Source organism: Pezoporus wallicus, unplaced genomic scaffold (genome assembly GCF_028554395.1).
Source record: "Pezoporus wallicus isolate ANWC-B61680 ecotype Strahan unplaced genomic scaffold, APGP_CSIRO_Pwel_v1 scaffold_7392, whole genome shotgun sequence".
In the NCBI taxonomy this organism is placed as follows: Eukaryota; Metazoa; Chordata; class Aves; order Psittaciformes; family Psittacidae; genus Pezoporus; species Pezoporus wallicus.
In genome coordinates this window covers 1,526,319-1,547,118 of record NW_026639923.1, presented here as the reverse complement: position 1 = coordinate 1,547,118, position 20,800 = coordinate 1,526,319, and the positions used below count along the sequence as shown (strand labels likewise).

The 20,800-nt window shown below is 43.5% G+C and overlaps 1 protein-coding gene across 3 annotated transcripts in view; it reads right to left on the bottom strand.

Annotated features, from left to right (window-relative positions):
• TTYH3 (tweety family member 3) overlaps positions 1-20,800 on the bottom strand; it is a 73,046-nt gene that overhangs the window by 22,030 nt on the left and 30,216 nt on the right. For all 3 annotated transcript variants that reach the window (XM_057416967.1, XM_057416964.1, XM_057416965.1), the window contains exons 2-5: positions 11,365-11,534; positions 4,144-4,255; positions 3,276-3,496; positions 2,391-2,486 (exon numbers count right to left, since the gene is read on the bottom strand). In XM_057416967.1, coding sequence (XP_057272950.1) covers positions 2,391-2,486; positions 3,276-3,496; positions 4,144-4,255; positions 11,365-11,534 — 599 coding nt within the window. The remainder of the gene's footprint in view (positions 1-2,390; positions 2,487-3,275; positions 3,497-4,143; positions 4,256-11,364; positions 11,535-20,800) is intronic.

The following is a 20,800-nucleotide window of genomic DNA, read 5'->3' as shown; positions in this document are numbered from 1 at the left end:
TTTCATATGAACAGCAGCAGAGAAGTTTATATCCAACTCTTGGTTCCCATGTTACCTGGCCCTGGGCCTGCAGGGAAGGAAGAAGAGGGTGGAAGCAAAGTCTTACCCTGCTTCTAGCAGGGAAGCCAAGGCACAAAGACACAGGGGTGGCTGTAAGGAAGGCAGATCAGCAGATGGATCCCACTGTTTTCAGTCCCACTGCTTTCACTATTCCCATTCTGGACTTTACTTTCCAGGTCCAAAGACATTCAAAGAAAAAAAACCCAAAACATCCTGATCCAAAATTGGACAAATCCCTCCTGTTTCTAGAATAAACAGGTGGTTGTTAGGTGTAAGCACTGCATGGCTAAGACAGTGGGAGGGAACACTCAGTCTCTGTTAGGACATCTCCTTTGGTTCCAAGCAGCACCTAAGCATCCCACAAAGCCCCAGGAGACACAGTCACCTGCAGGCAAACAGTTCAGAGCAACAGCTGAAGTGCCTAGCACTGTCATGTGAGTCCATCTCTTCACAGGTTTCAAAGTTCTCTTCCGAGAGCTGGACCTCATTACCAACAGAAACAGTGGGAAGTGGCTGCTATCAAGGAGAGAGAAGGCAGAGGGGTGGCAGAGCAGTGGTCTCAGTGATGTTGAGCTACCACACACCAGTGGAAAAGGGCTTTGCACTTCCCCAAATGGTGCATTAGCTCTTCACCTTTGCTGTCAGAATGAGTGCTAGAGATGCTTAGGCAAAAGTGCTCCTCAACTCCCTCAGGTCCAGCGATAGAGGCTAACAAGCAGTTTCATTTTATGTATCCCTATCTTCAAAGCCAAGGGACTTTGGGTTGCTCTCTCAGGGATACCTTTTCCTTCAGGCTTGGAAACATAAAAGCAGGTTCCCTCCCACCCACACCCTGAAGAAAACAAAGCAAAACCTGTTCATAACCAAGATATTTTTTATTCAAACCTAGTGCTAGCATCTCTGTAAGGAAAGGACATCTCTTTTTTTCTGTTGTATTTGTCTCATTGAAGAGTAGAGCTGTAAAAAATAAATCTATAGGTCTCCATTAAAAAGAAATCTACCCTTCAGTCTACTGGTTTATTTTGATTTTGAGTAATCCCTATTCTGTGAATGGATTCTGCTCGCCTTGCAGAAGTAATGGAGCTTCACCAGACTGACCCCTGTGCAGCACTGTGGAGTGAGACACTAAAGACTTTATTGTACTTTTTCCAAATGGATGGAAAAAATATTATCCAGGGATCAGCAAGGTTCTGTGGTTTTATGACAACAGACAACACAGCTTGGTGCCTCAGCTGAGCAAGGGTAATCAATAAGACATATTTGTTGTTTTATCTTAAATGAAGATGACTGGGTCAGTAACTGATTGTTTGGCTGAAAGATCTAAAACTGGCATTTCACCATCTTGCTTGGCTGTGATACATTTGCTTCTTTATGCCATGTGCTCCCTTTGGGGAATGCCTTAATACGAACTTTTGGCTAACGGGGAATGAGATTCTAATTTAAACCCTGGGTTTACCATCTGTGCATACACACTTGGACTTTTGTCTGTATAACCTGCCAGGTATGAAGTCACCTGGCAAATAATAAATCTGAATATGCATTCAAGTTATTAAAATGGCATCACCATGTACCAGGATAAACTCTTGGCCACGGCAGTTGTCGAACTGTCGCTGGGTTTATGATACCAGATCCTTTGCCAAACGTGCCAAGCTAAACCAAGCTACACAACAGGGAGAGGAATACTTGCTCTTGTAATGGGGCCTGAGCATGGCAGCATTTGCAGTGCCTTTTAGAAATAGGCATGCATTAATATTGCAGTACCATGGCAACAAGACTCCTCCTCATAACTGTACAAACCATTGCTTGTTCTCAGTTTAACACTGCTTGTTCTTCAGGTATGACAGCCAAAGGTAAACAAGAGCAGAGCATGACACAAAAGGCATGCTACCAGGTTGTGCAGATATATGCAATGCTTAACAGCACTTAACAAATGCCTTCACAACTGTAGAGGATTAAAGGGAGATTTTAAAATCCCATAAATTTAAAGGGAGGATATTCACATTGCCATCTTCCAGCAAATGGAGGCTACCAAAGCTACCCACTGGAAGGTAGACTGCCCACATGAGTTCCTCATCTTGCACGAGAGGGCAATGGACACCAGCACTATTGCAGTTTATAGCTCAAGAACCTTCCTGCAAAGATCTCTAACTTAGCCCCAATCCTACCCACGGAGCTATGCTCTACAAAGTGTCTTTACATCAAGAAGCTCATTTAAGATGTTCAGTCTCAGAAGTCCTTGATATCAACTAACAACAGCCTAAAGCTTTAAACTAGCAGGCACTCGGATTCAGATGGCCTTCCTTATCCTCTGTGCCTGGGTCAGAACTTACCCCATAAGAATGGCCCTGGAGTTTCTAATGAGCCCAAAGAGCACCAGCAAACATATCAGGACATGGAAGAGGAGCAGGCCCAGGTATCCCAGCCACCTGCAGCAAACAGAATACACAGTCTGTAAAGGAAAACTGGTGGACAAAAGGCACAGATCAATAAGCTAGTGTGACTCATGGGAAAAACATAGCCCTTTTATTTAAGTAAAAGCCACCACTAATGATTAATGTCCAGGGAGCTCTGGATACTTGCTGGGTCTAGAGTCAAAAGAGGTAAAAACATTTACACAGCATGGCCAGCATGCACAGTTGCTGAGAAATGAGACTGCTAATCTTGTTCTTGTGTAAAGTTATATGCAACTAGACACCATCAGGTGAAGAAGAGGCATTGCATCTTCTTGAATTCCCTAGACGTCTGTTAGAAAATGCTTATTTATTCCACCTGTGTGGACTGAGGTTTTATTTCATGGAAAACCACTGATGCAATCTTTTATTAAACATGTTTAATAAAAGGGAACATTAGGATGTGCTGTTAACTTATGGAACCAGTCCATTTTTCTGCTCTATTTAGCTACTGTGCCATGCAACTACAACACACTGATTAGGACACAACAGTAACTCTCTCTGTGGCTCTTTTTTCCCCAGTGTTAGAATAAGCTACACATTCAGAGTGAGGTTCCCTTCAGCTGGTAATACACACAGTTAAGAAAAAAGTTGTCCCACATTTTGATTTAAATTGAATGCAGTTTTGCTGTAAGAAACAAATGAGCTACGTGAGCCAACAGCACCTGCGGTAATATACAGCGCCTCTGGCTCAGCCATCCAGAAGACACACATCATTCTTGCAAAACAGATGCTACTACATCTACACTACAGCATGCTACACACCTGTACCAGTCATAGAGGTCAATCTGAATTGCCAGCTCCTCCAGAGACAGCTCTTCATTCTTCCAAAAGGGGATCTCGGTTGTTTGCCTGACCAGCTCATCCAAGAGACCTTGCAGTTTCTGGATAACATGCAGGTAGTCGGTCTGCTTTGTGAACATCTCCTCCAGGACAAGCAAGTTTGGTTCTGCTGTTTGGTTCAGGGCCACTGCAGTATCTAGTACCTGTATTATGGGAATGTAAGAGGGAGTTAAAAAAAGGATGGCAAAAGTTAGATAAATAATTAAAGGACAAGAAGTCAAGGAAGTAAAAGAGGATCCATTCTTACAGCAAGTCATGGACATCTACCAGATTACCAGTCCTCTGTCCTAGAGGCTCAGACTGCTTACCCTTCAAAAGCAACTTATAAGCATCTACAAAATAATTTGTTTGAAAGTAGTCCAATAATAGCATCTCAGCTGAACCTTTAACACATGCACACATTTAGCTACCATCAGGGTCACAGAATGATACCATGAAATTAGAGGCAGCACAAGAACAACTGATTGTGCTAAAATGATACATTTTACTAAGAGATTTGTCTGCTTTGGCCTGCCTCCTCTTCCGGGTGTGGAAGGGAGCTGATCAGGAGCTGTTTATAAACCTAGCAAAGGGAAGACTTCATTTAACAAGCTGTGTTTGCTTTGATATTTTTAGAAGAGCTGAAGCAATCACCACTCAGCTAATGGAAATTTTAGCACATCTCTAAACCCAGAGACTAACAAAAAATAGGAAAAGATACAGGCACAGCCAGATTCAAGACAAGAGCTGCTGAGCAAGTCTGCTCATTCCCACACTCTCTCTTTGCTAGCACATCTCTCCTAGTGCTTACCCTGTCCTGGACACCAGCCACAGTGCGGTTTGCATGGCGTAGCGAGTACGTCAGCCGGTGAATGCCGTCACTGGTCTCTCCATTCCCATAGAAGCCTACAGCAATTCCAGCACTGCAGAGAAAGAAAGGGTAGGGTTAGAGCTAAATGGCAAGCTATATAATGCATGGCTTATTAGTACAGCACCCTTGGTAATCACATCAGCACTTGCCACAGAAAGGGAAGACTCGTATCAAAGATTCACAGAACGGTTTGGGTTAGAAGGGACCTTAAAGATCATGTAGTTCCAACCCCCTGCCATAGGCAGGGACAACTGCATGCACCCCTAAGGGAAGCTGGGGTCATGCTCCTCAGCAACCACTAAAAAAATCACCTGTAAATGTTTGCCTGCGTTTTCCACTCAGCCATCAACTCCCTATATAGAATCCATATGATGAACAGAGGCACACCATCCCTTCTCAATGTGTAGATTTCATTTATGGTACAATAATGAAGATCTCTTGCAGAATAAGCCATGGGCAACCACAAATTCAGCCAGCCAAGCAGCTCTCCAGTGGCTCCTCTAGGAGCTACTGTTGCTATGTCAGGCGACACATGCCTTCTCTGGATGTAAAATACAGATTGTTTCATTAAATTTCTTAACAGCAGGACACAAAGAGCTTGCATTGACTGCTGTCCCATGATGGTGGTTCCTCTGTATTTGCCATGCCTTCTACGCTGTGAACTATCTATGAACCTCATCTATCTTGATTTATCTTCCTATTAGAAGCATTTGTGTCACACTGACTTAGAGTACTGGGAAAGAAGGCTTAATAACTTAGTGGGACAAAAGGCTTATTTATTGTTAAAGCAAATGAATTTCAAGCTTGTGGACACAATTCAGCTCCAGCTGCTTAGCAAATTACCACCTATCAGATGATTTGCCATAACTGTCCACACATATCAGCCTGCCCCAATTATGAAGTAAACCATATTAGCTTAAGCCTCACTTAAAGGGGGAGGATCCTGTAAATGAGTTGCAACCAAGAGATAATCTCATGCAAGTCAGTGATACATCTTCTATTAAAGCATCACTGCAGGAACTCGCAGTTCCTCTTCCCAAGCCCATTTTATCTAATAATAGAGGAGGAAAGAGCTTGTGAAGGGGTCACACAACTCAACTCAAGGCAAAAAAAAACACATTACCAAGATACAAAATTTCTATTCTTGTGTCACATTTAGTTTCAGCGCTCCCAGGATCTGTTCTGGGAAGGTTCTCACAATACCAGGGCTGTGTCTGTGGTAGTGGAAAGGAAGGTGTTGGTGGTTTTGGTGTAAATCTGAAGTTATTCTGGACAAAACGGTTTCTTCACAGTTTCTTCTTGTGCTTGAGTTACAGCACTACGCTCACAGAGCTGGTTTGAAGGGGGAATAAAAGAGGAAGGAAACAAGCCAAAACCCAGCTTTCAGAACAAGCAAGCATAGTGCCTTTGTTTAACAGGAAGGGCCACTAAAGGATATTAAGCATTCTTCACCAGCACCACCACCCAGCTGGGAAATGAAGCCAAGCAGGCAAGCCAGAGCGGGCTTTGTCTTGATAACAGACCCTTGCAGATTTGTTCTGGCACACACATCAATCCACAGTCCAAATGACTGTTTCTGCTCTTGCTCCTCTGCTGCAGGAAGACAGCATCCATCCCTCCTTGCCTGGGTTCATCCACTTCAGACAGACCAATATAGTTCACATGGGTGCATTTTCACTTTCTCCTCATAAATACAAGAAATAGAAGCAAAGATCACACATTGGAAGTGGATCCACTGTGAAAATCTGTGTGATGCTTTTTCCAACAACTGACTCTCCACAAATTATAGAGAGCTTGGCCCATAAAAACCTCAGCTGAAGAGCCTTCCAGGGGCATTAGGCAGCCTACATCATATCTAGAAAGGCAGCAAGTATATAACTCTTAGCATTAGTGTTAATACAAGAAATTATCCTCTTTCTTCATGAGCACCATTCCTCAAACATTTTCCTAATGCAAATGATGTTGGTAATTAAAGAGAAAAACCCTTTGCATTCCTCGCTGGCTGCAGCTATTATCGGAGCTGATAACGCATGCCTAGGATGCATGGGGGCAGAGGGGATAAAAAAGACACACACACACTTCTTACACTTAAAGAGATTACAGAGCCAGAGCTATGCCCAGGATAAGGCAACTCAGCATCCCATGGCTTGAATTTCCTCTTGTCTTATCAGAGCAAACATTCAGAAAGACCCTTTCGCTCTCCTGAGCAGCAGCAAACTTTAGTAGTTGTTTCTACTACAGACACACAAATTGCAGAACATTCTTGACATTCAATATGCAGATCTGACCCCTTTAATTAGCGAGCAGTTTTTATTCAGCCTGTTACAGCTACTAGAAGCTTATTCTTTCAGCAAAGGCTTGGTAAGTGCCCAAAACCTGCTGTTTGGCTCTCAGCATTCCCAGCACAGTAGCACTGTTACGGTGGAAAAGACTCAGAAACAGCACTCTGCAGTAGCAGCAGTTATCTTGCCCTTAAAGATGCAGCACAGATAGGTACATCAGTCAGTTTACTCAAAGGGACCATTTTTGAAGTGCTAGCAATGACTGGCAAGTGACTTGAGACTTGTTACCCTATTGAAGGCAGAACTAACCCAGCAGCCATCCCTAGGATTCCTATCCATCCCTGTGCAAACCACTGCTTTGACCTCCCTTAAACCCTCTAGGCAGTCACTATTCCTGAAAGAAAACACTAGAGCAATAGAAATTGGGATAAAAGCCATTTTATTCAAGTAACAAATTCCTCTAGACATGCATCTCTCACATTCACTAGAAACTACACCTAAAGCATTAAGTTTTCCATTACTGCCCAGCAAAAGCCAGCTCCACATTCAACCCCTGTGCTAGCAAGAACCACTTACACTGCCATTCCTTCTCCTAGGAGCAAGCTGCACAGATCTGTGGCAGTTCCCCTTACTATCATCCTAGAGAGGGAAGGAAAACATCCCTGAATCCCAGGCTGGGGGCAGCTGCCGGGACCCACGCTGTGACTGAGGAGGGGGCAGAGCTGAAGGGCAGGCAGTAGGAGAGCTGCCAGTGGGGGAAGAGAACTGTTGCTGCTTAGTTTTCTGTTTGCATTTGGCTTCATCTAAATCCAATAGTTGTTTCAAATCCCTGCCTACACACATGGGTGTAAGTTGCTATTGTTTAAAGCAGATTTAAGGATTTACGCTAGTTTTTAACTACCTTCTATTTGATTAAAGAGAAACAGAGGGGCTTCATCTATTTAAGGGCATTCTTTTAAAGTAAAAATAGATCAACTCATCTTAACCCAACAGTGTAAGTCCTTGAGGTCAGGACAAATCACATGGCTTCTTGTACAAACCCTGGGGGCTCAGTAACCTCAGATACAGCTGATCCATCTCCCACAAGAGGATGACAAAATCCTCACCCAATGGGGAAGGCTGCATTTCTGTCACGCACCGTGGATACAGGAACAGCATTCCTGAATGACACAGCTTTTTTCCACCCTAGCACCCTCTGGAAGATACTCCAACGCATTTTCAACGCTTCTATAGGAAAGTCATCTCCACTTCTGCTATTCTGGCTTCTGTCACACTCCCCTCCCTAGCACACACACACACCTCTCCTGAATTCACGCTGTCCCTTCCTCAATTCCTCCTCCCAAACCTACCTTTGTCATTCTTCCATCACTTCCATTACCCCCACCTCTCTCCTGCTTTCATTCTCACTCATATTTTTAATGAAAATCTCAGAAATCAACCTATCAAGCTCTTACAGGCCGTTTAAGCTGCTCTGCTATTCAATACTGCATTTAAAAAAGCCACTTGGCTACTCAGTCCTTTTGGTATGTTTTAGGAAACCCACTTATTTTAAGTCAAGAAAGCTGCTGAGCTTAACACTGTCATCACTGGAGCACACCCACAGAAACACAGTAGGGAGATAGTAAACTGTACCAGCTCTTCAAAGAGTTATATGACATAAGACAGAAGAGCAGCATGCCATGATTTCCACGTATTCCTGTAGATTCAACAGTACCATTTAATGTACTGCATATTGTGTGCACACACTTCAGCATCACTTTTCAGCAAGACTCAAGAAATTCAAGTCTGCGGAATAGCTTTCTGTTGTTTGTATGCAAAAACCATATGGGCTTAGGACATCCCCTGATAAAGAACAAGAAATATCAAGTGCAATTCCGAATTAGCTTGCAACATGACCTGCAAAAAAATGTTTTGTGGATTGCTCAGGGTATACATGAACAGCAGAATGTTAATCTGATACAGTGAGTATATACATGCCTTCTGGTGGTGAGATCCTCCTGGTTTAATACCCACGCACAAACAGTGAAAACTCCTCCGGGTACCCAGTCACCAGTCTGAAAAGATGAACACTAGCCATTCACATCACATCCTTAGAAATGAATAATCTAACTACACCAAGTCATCTTTAATTACAGGAACTTCATAAGGAGAGCCCTTTTTAGACTTGATCTTCTCAGGAGGAATGTTAATTTGTCTCTCTAATTACCACCTTGCACTTTCGCACCAAGGGAAAGCGCTATTACTGGCACTTTAGACAGCAAGTTTTCACCATCTATTTGTACCCATTTCTTTCACGTACCTTCTCCACAAAGCTTCTTACCCACCTTCAGAGCTGAGCTCCCTCCTGGGAGAATTAGGGTCACCTAAACTAGTGGATGAGATGATTTATAAGACAACTCCCAATACACAGAAACCGATCAAAACTGTCAAGGACTAGAAGTTAAATAAGTATTCAAGGAATAATCTAGGCAAATCATTCTTACTTTGTGGCTAGAGCAACTGGGAACACTCATTAGAGAGACATTTTATTGGAGAGCTCCTGTTAACCAGTTATCCCTTCTGCTGGCTCAGCATTCTCCCTTTTGCTCAGCAGGAAATATCAAATCATTAGGAAACAGTGATCCACAGCACTCAGCAGGATTCACAGTACAAACAGCCCTCTGAGATTATGTACTACGTAAATAAGCATGTACTAGGCACAGCTGGACCTAACCAGAGTTAAGTAGTTCTAGGATAGGAAGACAACATAGGTTAACAACAGATAACCAGAGTTAACTAGTTCTAGGATAGGAAGACAGATCAGCTGCTACTTGGGACCTCTCATTGCTTCAGCATCCATCCTACTTCTCTCCCCTTGCATATGGTGCTACACACTGTCTCCCAGGTCAGCCTACTGTCAGGCAGACATTCAGAATAGCCTTATTCCCCATCACTCTGAGGCATCACAGCATCTGCCCGTCTGGCACTTTTGCTATGTGTAACACACAGCTCGGATAGGATATATCCAGTGGACTAATCTTTAGCTGTTAGTATCTAAATGGGACTTCCTGCTAGCACAGATCAGATTCCTTGCTTGTCAGAAGCCGCATCTACATTCCCAGCCAGGCAATGAGCACACAGTGCCAAGAGGTGCCAGTTTGAGTGCACTGTTGTGCCCAGCTGCTGGAAAAGGTGCAGAAAACTGACCTCAGCTTTGCAGGAGAGCAGCAGCACTTGGACAGCACCTTCACTCACTATGGATGGTACCAACCTGCTATTGCTCAAGTGCCAACAACATCAGAATGGATATTTAAAACTTGATTAAAAGAAGCCAAGACATACTCATTCAATATCACTGTAGATTCAGGTAGAATCTTAGTTGTAAGGATACTCCTATATCTAATACTTGCAAAAACAAATGGTACAACAAGGATGAGAACTACTGGTCTGGATTTTGAGGAAGCTTAAGCAGTTTTCAGGCTTGCAGACTTGACTGGGAGTAACATCAAGTTTACCAGAATTTACATGGTGACCTTCCAACTTCAAGTTGTCTCTCACATGCTGTTCTACACACCTCCTTCTCACCCTTTCCACAATTAAAACCAATCAGCTACTACACTCTGCAGCAGCTGCCCTGGACACACAGGCTACTTTACAATAGCTAACAAGAGCCTGTGGCAGCAGCACAACTATAAATAGCATCAATAAGAAAGGGTTAGGACCACAGCACTTTCAGTGGATTTGAATGGATGCAGCTGAAGCTGCCGAGATCACTAAAAAGAAAGGTGAATGAGGCTGAGATTTCTTTTTTGCAAGTTGTTTTCTGGTTTGCCTTTCCATTCCTATTTGCATTCAGCAAAGTACAGAAGAGCTCCCTGCAAAGATGGCAACATTGGCTAGTGCAGTAGGTCTCCTCCTCAACACTGAGCCCCTGCCTCTACAGGCAAACCCATCCCTAGCCACCAAACAGAATGTCTGCTCTGCAGTGTTTGTTCCAGACTTCAGGGGTTTTCTATTCTCTTAAGTATGTGGCTTGAAAGAACAAATATACAAATGCATTAGTAGCACAATCTAGCTCTTGAACAGCTAAGCCTGGCCTTCACAGAACATTCTCACCTTCAGAAAGATCACATACCAGATCAGCAAGTAAACACAAAAAAACATTGTTATCTCTTTTCTGAATAGAAGGCTGTTCCCAGCCCTGCCAGCCCTGCAGAGGGGCAGTTAAGACCACTTGGAGTCTTGAGAGAGTAGATGATGCATGGGATTGTAAGAAATGCAACGCTCAATCTCAATAGACAGCTCATTTTCAGAAACCCTTCTTTTCACTTCATCTCCACAACCTTCTATTGCTCACTCATAACATGAAATGTTACTGACACTAGCACCATTACTAGCAACCCTTGGAGATGGTACATTAGCGCAGATAACGAAATGCAGCAGTGTCTTACACAGGCTGCAAAACCTGAATGTCCACTCCAGCCAAATACAAAAGAATCCTCTGTGCCTCTTTTGTCCTAATCTACTCCACCACAGTCATTTTTTTTGGACACTGGATTCTAAGAAATCTCCAACCAGACATGATAAATATTTCAACTGTATCCATCCCATTTAAGCGATAAGCTCCCAAGGATGCAGTGTCCTTGATTTACCACTTGCAAAGCATCAAAGAGCAAGACATTAGCTATTCCTTTTCACACTGCTCAAACCATTAGCCAGTTCAGCAAGTGGCAGAAAGGAAGAAAATACATTAGATATGTAAATCATACGTGTATCAAATGGAAAGAGGGATTACTGCCAACATTCACTAACTAGACCCAGCATACCAAGCATGAATATGCACGCACAGGACACACCACCCTAAATGACAAGGAGGATCCCTTTCAGGCCTCGACCGTACCTGCACACCAGGGTTGCAATGATGACACACCATGCTGTACAGCAGCAGTCAGCATTTAGATGTTCTTCACTCTTCCGATGGCGGCAGCACAGCCAAAACGAGTAGAACAAGAGAAAGAGCAGGTCCAGAGCAAGGCAGGAGAGCGCGATGCCACCCAACAGCAACAGGGCCTGTGGAAAACAGAGATAGCATCACATCTGACCGCGGCACAGCCATAGCAAGGGTGTGAATCAGGGCCCAGATGTTTAAGGGCTCTGCAATAAGTCAGTGCCAAGGAACACCTTTAAAATGAGTTGGGGCTTGTGTATTTTTTACATATAAACAGGAGATTTTTAGCCCCACTTTCTTCCCTCTCCGCATCCCACTCAATGAAACCTGGAGAATGGTTGGACTTGATGATCTTAAAGGTCTTTTCCAACCTAGTTGATCCTATGTTCTGTGCCCTAAGCAGTAAATTGCAGACTGGGACAGACAAAATGGCTCAGTTAACAGACTAAGTGAATCAGAGAGGGTTTTCCTCTTTACTCCTGAGCAGAGAGGTCAGCAGATTTAAAGGGGAAAAAAAAGTTCAGCCAGCTGCCTCTATCTGCACAGTTCTTTAATCTTCATGAATAAATATGCAGGCTTATTCATTAGAAATCCAAGTGCATGAGTGGGTTTGAAAGGGGGTGGAATTTATTATACATGCGTGAGATTGATTTAAAAAAATGAATCCCCATGCCATGCTTCTGTTCAAGGCAGATCTAGAATAAATGCTAAATCCCTCCATATACCATTCGCATCTATAGGTACAACAAACATGGATGCTACAGACACATTGGCTTGAGGCCATCCCAAGCTGAGTTACTGTGTTATACCTATTTCTCGTCAGATGTTCCTGGGCAGAAAGGAAGCAGTAAGTGTTTAATTCTATTATAATTTCATTTTGCTCCATTCAAATTTCTCTGTATTTGGAAAAACCTAGATTAAACCCCCAAAATGCAAAATAATTTTGTTAAATATAATGTAAAAAAAAAAAAAAAATCCATTCTAGCCCCAAATCCAGCCACACTTTCCCACATGAATTGATCAAGTAAAAGGATGTTATTTTATCCATATGCTTTTTTGGATAAACCCCTGGAGTGGTGACAAGTGCCAGCTTATTAGAAATGACTTGAATATCTGGAAAGGTCCTAAGTCACCCGCTGTTGTCCCAGTATTGAAAAGGCAGACAGATTTCTATCAGCAAACCTAAACCAAAGCTTTGTTCTTTTAAATCAGTATCTCTTTTCCTCCCCATGAAGAAATTCCTTAAAGACCATTTATATGCTTCCTCCCAATTGAAACAACAACTTCCTCCTGGTCAAAGAAATAAACCAAAGGATGCTGTGATTAAAGTAAGATTCTTAACAAAACTGGTGACTGTTTCTAACAGGGTCTGGTAGTAACTTGCTTTTTGTAGGCTTTTCTTCCCCTTCTTTCCCCCCCAGTTTGCTCCATAGGTACTCCCTGATGAGATATTAACCTGGCAAAATGTACGAGCCACACAACATACTTTCCAGCCAAGCAAACGTCAGAGTATACAGAGTATAGGGCCCATCAGCTGCACATAACGAGATCCACACTAGTTAAACCTAACTGCTGCCTCACAGATACTCCACATAGCCATACATTGTTTTTTTTCCCCAGCCTAAAGGAACCTTTGGGTTCCAAAGCCCACCGAGCGCACTGGGATGGGGGGAACTTGCAGGGGCTGCTTTCCCGAACTGAACAGCAGAAACTCGGTCCCGTTGTAGGAACTGAACTTTGGTATCTTTAACAGAGAAGAGTGGGGGTGGAAGGGAAAAAGCCCTATCCCCCTTTCCCATGATTATGCCAGATGGTGTGCACGCTGTTTGAGTTCCTCAGCAGAAAGGGGCCTTCGAGAGGGAAGCTGCACTCAGAGCCCCACTTTCTCCCACTTCTGAAGGCTTGCCATGTACAAGCACTCAATACTAATTTAACCAACACATTTGGCATACCAAAGCTCCTTGGGGATATTCTTTATTTTCTAAACACATCAGGCTGCTGTAATGCAAAGCTTTCCTGCACTGCTTGCTTGCACTTCTTTCTTCACACCCTCAACCTTCCTGCATTACCACTGGAAAGATGAATTCAGCTGAAAACATCCTTCCAGCAATTCTTTATCAGCAAAAAAAATCACACTGGAGCTCCAGATGTAGGGGAACAGCCCCCATTAAAAGGCAAAGAAGGAAATACTATAAAGAATAAGGAAAGAATAATTGAAGACTGCAACCTGAGGATCTTGCTTTGAAAGGACACTTAATATATGCTTTCATTTATGCATCTGGCCAAAAGGACTTGGCTGGCCACTACACCACGATCTGTGTTTCATTTTCCAGAGTATTTGTTTTCCATTAATGGATATGTGCCATGACAACAAGTGAAATCATCCAACAGAGCAGTTATTAATCTTTCTGACTGATGAGTCAGTTTAGGACCCAGAGACTGGCTGGCAGTGAAAGCCTGGTTGCAACCAAAGGGATGCCTGTGCCTGCTTGTTGGGATTAAATGACAGTATTTAAAAAAGGGGGGTTGAGGCTGGATAAACCCTCAGCCACTCTACCCTGCAACAGTAAATCTGGGACTCGGTTATCCAAGGCCACGTTATCCTGAGTAAATGTGAAATTATGCACTGGGCCTTTTGCCACAAAAGAGCATCAATTCGTCTTCAAACATTTGCTGAGCTATCAGAACCTTTAGAGCAAATGATGCATGAACTGCCCTTACAGGAAAAAGGAGACAACTTGGAGGAGCAACATTTTACCACTGTGCTGACACTAATGGCAGAAGTGGAGACAAGAGCAGTCCCTGAAAATGAGCGTAAATCCAAGTGGTAACAGCCAGACTGGCAGGAGACAAAGCTACACTGCTAGGAAGCACTTTCAAAATAGAAGTTAATAGCAGTACATGAGCTGCATTGCTAGCTTGGAAAGGCACCATGAAACCTGAATACACCGTGTCTTGTGCAGGAATGGGGCTTGACAGCCTGTTAGTGTTCATAGCCTTTCTCAACTCCAGCATCCTTGCCAGGATTCATGGTATTTACACTTACAATGGGAGTAAGAAGCCAAGAAAAGAGAAGAGGCAGAAAACATCTATGTCCCCGTGCACCAGCACAAAAAGAAACACAGCAAAAACATCCCCTCCAAAAATACCTGAGGGCTGGAATGAGGGTACCCGGAGGTGTTGATGTTATACCTAAGGACATATATGTAGATCGGCCTTTAGTTAGGTCTCTGAGACCATGCCTTATGTTACATCAACTATACCAATAGATAGCCTTATCTACTGGATAAAAAGTCTCCATACAAAACAGTCACTTTCAGCTTCAAGTTCCACATCATTACTTACTTGAACGTATTTGTGGACTGCAGTCCAGGAAGGCTAACTTTACCTGCTGAAAAGGCACTTAAGGGGTATATACTCCATCCTACATACATAGTCACAAAGAGAAGCAATCTAAAAAGAGGAGCCACAACACACTGTAATGCAGGAGGTGAATGCTGGGTTACTTTCATGTTAAGTGTCAAGGTTTAACACTGCCTTAAGTGCTCTTTGTTCATCCCTCAACTATACAGAGAAGTATAGGGCTTATGGACCCTTCTGCACACTGCCATGTCCTCTGCCCTGTGAAGGTTACTTGGCACAAGAAGTCCTGACAGCAGAACAGGTTTAGGAAGTTAATTCTCAACACACATTGGCACAAAATATTTCATGTGTTTATTGAGCACAGGTTTTACCAACTCTCAACCTATCCAGTCTCCAATGAACACATTCTTTAGACCTTAACTGTGCTAACAGCAGTATGAGTAGTGAGCAGCTCTTCACGTGGAATAGATGACAGCTATTTCTGGATAGCACTGGTATTTCGCTACTAGGTAGAACACTAAAACCTCATTAAGAAACTTGAGAGCAAAGCTGAAGCCTTCAGATAGTTCCTGAAAAGCATGCAGCTTTGCTTTTAAACTTCCATCAACAGTTCTAAAGGTATTTCATCTTAAAACTTCATCATTTCAACCCACAGGACAAACTAGCTACAGCTTTTGAGTATCTTAACACCACAGCTGTCTTAATCATTGCCAGATAGAGAACTGTTTATAGGTGTACCTTAAAGTTGGCTTTTGCCAAGAGAAAGCTTTCCACTGAATCTGCAAGTAGTGTTCCTTCTGGATTTCCATGCAGTGACTTGAGATTGTGATAATAAAACAGACAGAAGAGGTTAAAGGAGTGTGGGAAGAGAAAAACGTTCACCCAGAAGAATAAATGAAGCAACCTGGGCTGCTGCCAAAGGAGCACTCATCTCTATTTATTCCGTGAAGGACGGAAGTCTTCTTAGCAAGAAAAGAAACTGCTGTGGGATAGTGTCATGCCCACACTACTTCCTACACCATTTGGTTTTGCAGACTTCAGGACATCTCTAAGCAGCTTACGTACTCATGGATAAGTAACTGTGTGCTACCAAAGTGATTCTTTTTTGTGAGACTGGCAACGTGAGGAACACACTCTGACCTCCCCCATCAATTCGTTCTGAACATACTGTGTGTTCAGAGACTCTACTTTCATTTCTGAAAAAGGCTGTACATGGTGTTTGTTGGGATACTAAAGTGTCTCAGGATGTCGTTCATCCCACAGCCTCTGCAGAAGGATGCAGGTTTTGGTAGGGAACGAAGCCAGCCACATATTGGCAAATGTAATATGGGGGGAGGATGTGGAAACCACTGCTGATCTCAGCACTAAACCATCCATATCTCCTCTGCCCGGGGGACAGGCCTCCCAGGCCAATTACTGTACTCAACACAGCAGAGGATCAAGGCTGGGCAGGAAACGTGCTGTGGAAGAGGCTTTTCCCACGGTACCGAGATGTATTCTCCTTCATGAGGGATCCCTCAGCAGCATGGAAGAGCACCATGGAAACAGAGGACAGGCTCTACCATCTCATCTCCTTATACAGACATCTCCCAGAGAAAGCACATTGTTAAGAGAGTGCAGTAGATTATATAGATATTTAGGGCAAGTCCACACTGGAGCAAGCAATATAGGCCAACACCTTGCCTTTAGCTTTTTTTGTACTATTGGCTTGCTTTTCTGGAAAAGAGAAAATGCCAAGGATTATGTTGTGTTTTGTTTGGTTGGTTTATTAATCACCTTAAGACAATACAGCAGACATTAGAACAAAACAGATCTACAGTCGAAACAACTCCGAGTATGACTAAATAGCTCAAACGTATATAACCAAGTTGGTTAAATAAACAAGCTAGCTTTCTCAGTGCTGAGAAGCTATCTACACACAGGCAAGGGCATTCCACAGTTAATTGGTATTAGAGCTATGAACTAAAGCCACTTTAATCACAAATGAGTGTTCACACAGGTTTTTAATGTAGTTTAACTAGAAGGGCCTTAATTCAGTGTAGTTTAATTCACTTTAGTGCATTTAAAGTGGTTTAACTAATCTGCATTGAATTTATTCCTTCAGTTAATTCAGATTAATTTCTCAAGTGCCCTTGTGCAGGCAATGACTGTGAACAAGGCTAGGCTGATGAAAGATTCATCATCATTTCCTCCATACTAACATTCTAACCCTTTATTTCATAATTAAAGACTTTGAACACTGCCTTTATATTTGGTCCAGTTCACAGATGTCACCAGTACAAAGGCTGAAAAGACACAACCTCGTTGATAACTTGGTTTATTGCAGTAACGAACACTCAGTACAATCACCACTGGTGTTTTGAGGGCTGTAGTTAAACAATACATAGCACAGGTACCTTTGCGCGTCTCAGCTTCTACAGGGGCAGGTGCTAGAATTCATCAGAGCATCTCATGTCAAAACTAAAGAGAGATGGAAAGCACTGAGTGGAAAGGATTTGCTTAACAATTGGGTTGGATGTTTTTTTCTGCCCACAAATGCAGATCTAAGCCGTGCTAATCACCAGTGAACACTGGAGTCCTATTGGGTGAAGTCAAACAACAACCCATTTATTCCCCTAGCTGTTACCAACTCAGCAATCTCCACCTTACACAGCAAGGCAGAGTTCCCAGAGGTAAGGGGGTCCTCAAAATTAGGATGTTCTTATCCCTAGTTTCTCCATAATGCTGGCTGAAAGCCTCTATGCACTACAGTGATGAAAAGAATGAGACACTCACCAAACTCAGTTTCCACTGACAGGTCCCCACAGACTAAATCTTTTAAATGAGGCTTAGCTCAGAACTGGCAGCTTGTCAAATGAGCATTCTCACTGAAAAGGCGGATTTCCTTTCTGGGGATTCTGCAGATTCCCTTGCAGGGCTCTATATAATCTACCATGGATGCATCAGTGTTCATGCAGGTCTTTGCCTCGAATCCCAGACCAGCAAACTGTGTAAGGAATCCTCTTGGGAATGAGCCTTCAGCTTTAGAAGTTTACGCCTTCCTAGTATTCCCAGTTGGACAAAGTTAAAAGGATTAGTTAACTTTGTTTAAAGGCAAGAGTCAGATAAATATTTGGAATATTGAGGCAAAGAACACTGAAAGGATAGCTGGAAGAATTCAATGGGCGTCCCGCACTGCTTGTGTCCACACTCAGTTTGCCCAGCTTACCCTGTGCAGACCTACACAGTTTCACCAGACGTTCCTTTCCCACAGATTAGCTCACATATTCCCGCCTAACACTGGCTACTTTACTCAAGGTCCTTCGGAAGGAGCGTTACTTCCTTGGTTAGAAAGCTGTATCATCCATTAAAGCCTTAGAACACAATCTCCTTGCAAGGTAGTTTTCCAGAAAACTGGACAGCAGAAAAGCCCTATGCTATAAAGGAAGTATGAATATAGTGCTCCTACAACTCCGGGATAAGCAAGCGCTGCCTGCATTACCTGGCTTAAACCCAAATGCTGTATAAATTCCCATGCCAAGACAATTCCCCATCCTCAGTTCTGCAGCGGGAGCTCAGCTATGCTCCTGCAGGCCTGGAACTCCCTGAAGGCAAAACATGGCACTGCCAAGCTGCCTGTTGCGTGCACGCAGGGACCAGGGCACACTTGCACAAGCCAGCACATGAGTTAGGCAGCACTGGTGTATTAAAAACGAAAAAGGCAGGAAATGCTTAGGCCTGAAGCCCAGTGACTTAATCTAATTTCCATCCTTTTTCCCTTCCCCCTCCTACAATATGGGCTCTCAGAGACAATGCATTTCATTTAGAGGGAAAAAGTCTCTCTCCTATGTGCCTATCCTTACACATCATCAAGCAAGCACTGGGACACTGCATTTGTTTATCTGTATGTGCTGACCATGCGTGCTCTGGAGTGCACGCCAACCTCAAGGGTTTATTTTCAAGACCCCAGCTGTAAGACATCCGTGCTTTATTTCAGGCTAGCTGCTCTTTCATTGAGCTGTTTCTCATTAGACATGGTTTGAAAACCAAGTATTCATACTGCTCCTGTGAATTTCAAGTGCTCTCTACAGATAGGGTCTTTCAGTAGAGATGATTACACACATCTCCAAGTCTCCTGTTCCTCCGTAGGACCTAAACCCTGTACCTTACAGGGCCAGATAGGCACTGGTTAAGATTAAATGCCATATCCAGGCTCACAGCAGCTTCTTGATCTTCTTAATCATCTCCTCTTAAGCCAGCCAACCAAATGAGAAGAGATCAGCCACCACAGAGTTTGAAGACACTGAGCTCAAACCCTCAGCTCCAAAGCCCAGACTAGGAAAGGCCTGGCAGGGTGGTCACTGCAAGCAGTATACACCACACAGTACCCCCTGAGCAGGCAGCCATCAGTCTGCTTTGAGACAAGACTTTTGCATGCCACTTCTATTTGAAAGAGGATAAACGAGGCATTAGGGAGGGAGGGGAACACAAACGGAAATGAGCAGAACCACCCCTGACTGGAACAGAAAACAAAAACCTGACCCAGTTGTGGAAACTTCCCCACAGGAACATCATCAACAAGATTAGCCCATCCCATCATCAGGGATGGCAGTGTTTCCATAAGCAGCATGATAAGCACTGTAGATAACGGGGTTCTGCTATTACTTTGTGTTAATTTGAACTTGCTGGTTTGTCTTCAGTGACACAGTATCACACCACTGATACTGTGATGTGATGATCGCATTACATGTGTGTAAAATATGTATAACTGACCAGATTTATACAACCTAGTTACTTAAGAAGTCTTGCTGGGCAAAGAAATTGTTTCCATTTCTTAGCAGTGTGTATGTTCAGTTGCATAGGACACAAGCACAGATGTCCAGCGCAAGCATTCCTCCTCTCACTGCACTTCTCTGGCATCTTCCCTATGCAGCTCATGAGTTGCAGCCATACCAAAGCAGCTGAGAGGGGAAGAGTCTGTTTATGCCCACTTGCCATCTACCCTAATGTCATTGCGTAACCCCCACATAGCAGCTCAGCCCCACAAAGCCACCACTTGTTCACACACACACACACACACCCCGGTGGGATGGGGAGAGAATTGGAATAATAAGAGAGAGAAAACTCATGGGTCGAGATAAAGACACTTTAATAGGTAAAGCAAAAGCTGCATACACAAGCAAAGCAAAATAGGGTCTCCATTCACCACTTCCCATGGTCAGGCAGGTGTTCGGCCATGTCCAGAACTGCAGCGCTCCATCATGTTACTTGGGAAGACACCATTACTCCAAACATCTTCCCTTCCTTCTTCTTTCTCCAGCTCTGTATGCTGAGCATGACATTGTATGGTCTGGAATATCCACCCTTTGGGTCAGTTGTTGTCCCAGCTGTGTCCCCTCCCAACTGCTTGTACACCCCCAGCCCCCTTGCTGGTGGGATGAGCAGAAAAGGGCTTGGCTTTGTATAAGCACTGCTTAGTGATAATGAAAACATCCCTGGGTTATCAACACTCTTTCCAGCATAAAACCAAAACAGAGCCCCATACCAGCTACTATGAAGAAAAATAACTACCCCAGCCAAAACCAGAGCACCCAAGTGATAAAAAACCCACAGTGAGCTTCTAAATTTGTCTCCCAAACTTCCCCATGAAAGAAGCTCGCTTTAAGAGAAGATATTTTTAACCATCACACTTGGACTGAAGTGATTCTGGAAAGCCATGGCAGGCTGCCTTTCACGAGTTTCTACTATGGGACCATGCATGGGGCCTCATTCCCTTCACAGCATCACTGCAACATTCCACTGCCAAGGAATTTTGCGGGGACTGTAACCAGGATTTAGTAAGGCTCACTGACTGGTCCCAAGCAGACAGGGAAGCTCATTCACTCTGGGAGAAGTGCAACAAGAGAATTAACAGAAGTGCCAACTTTACCTTGGTTCCCACTTGGTTCCCATGTGTACTGTGTGCAAATATCATAAGACAATGTCTATTCAGACCTACCAAGCTCATTTTTAAGGAGACTATTTAGGACAGAGCAAGGATTTATGC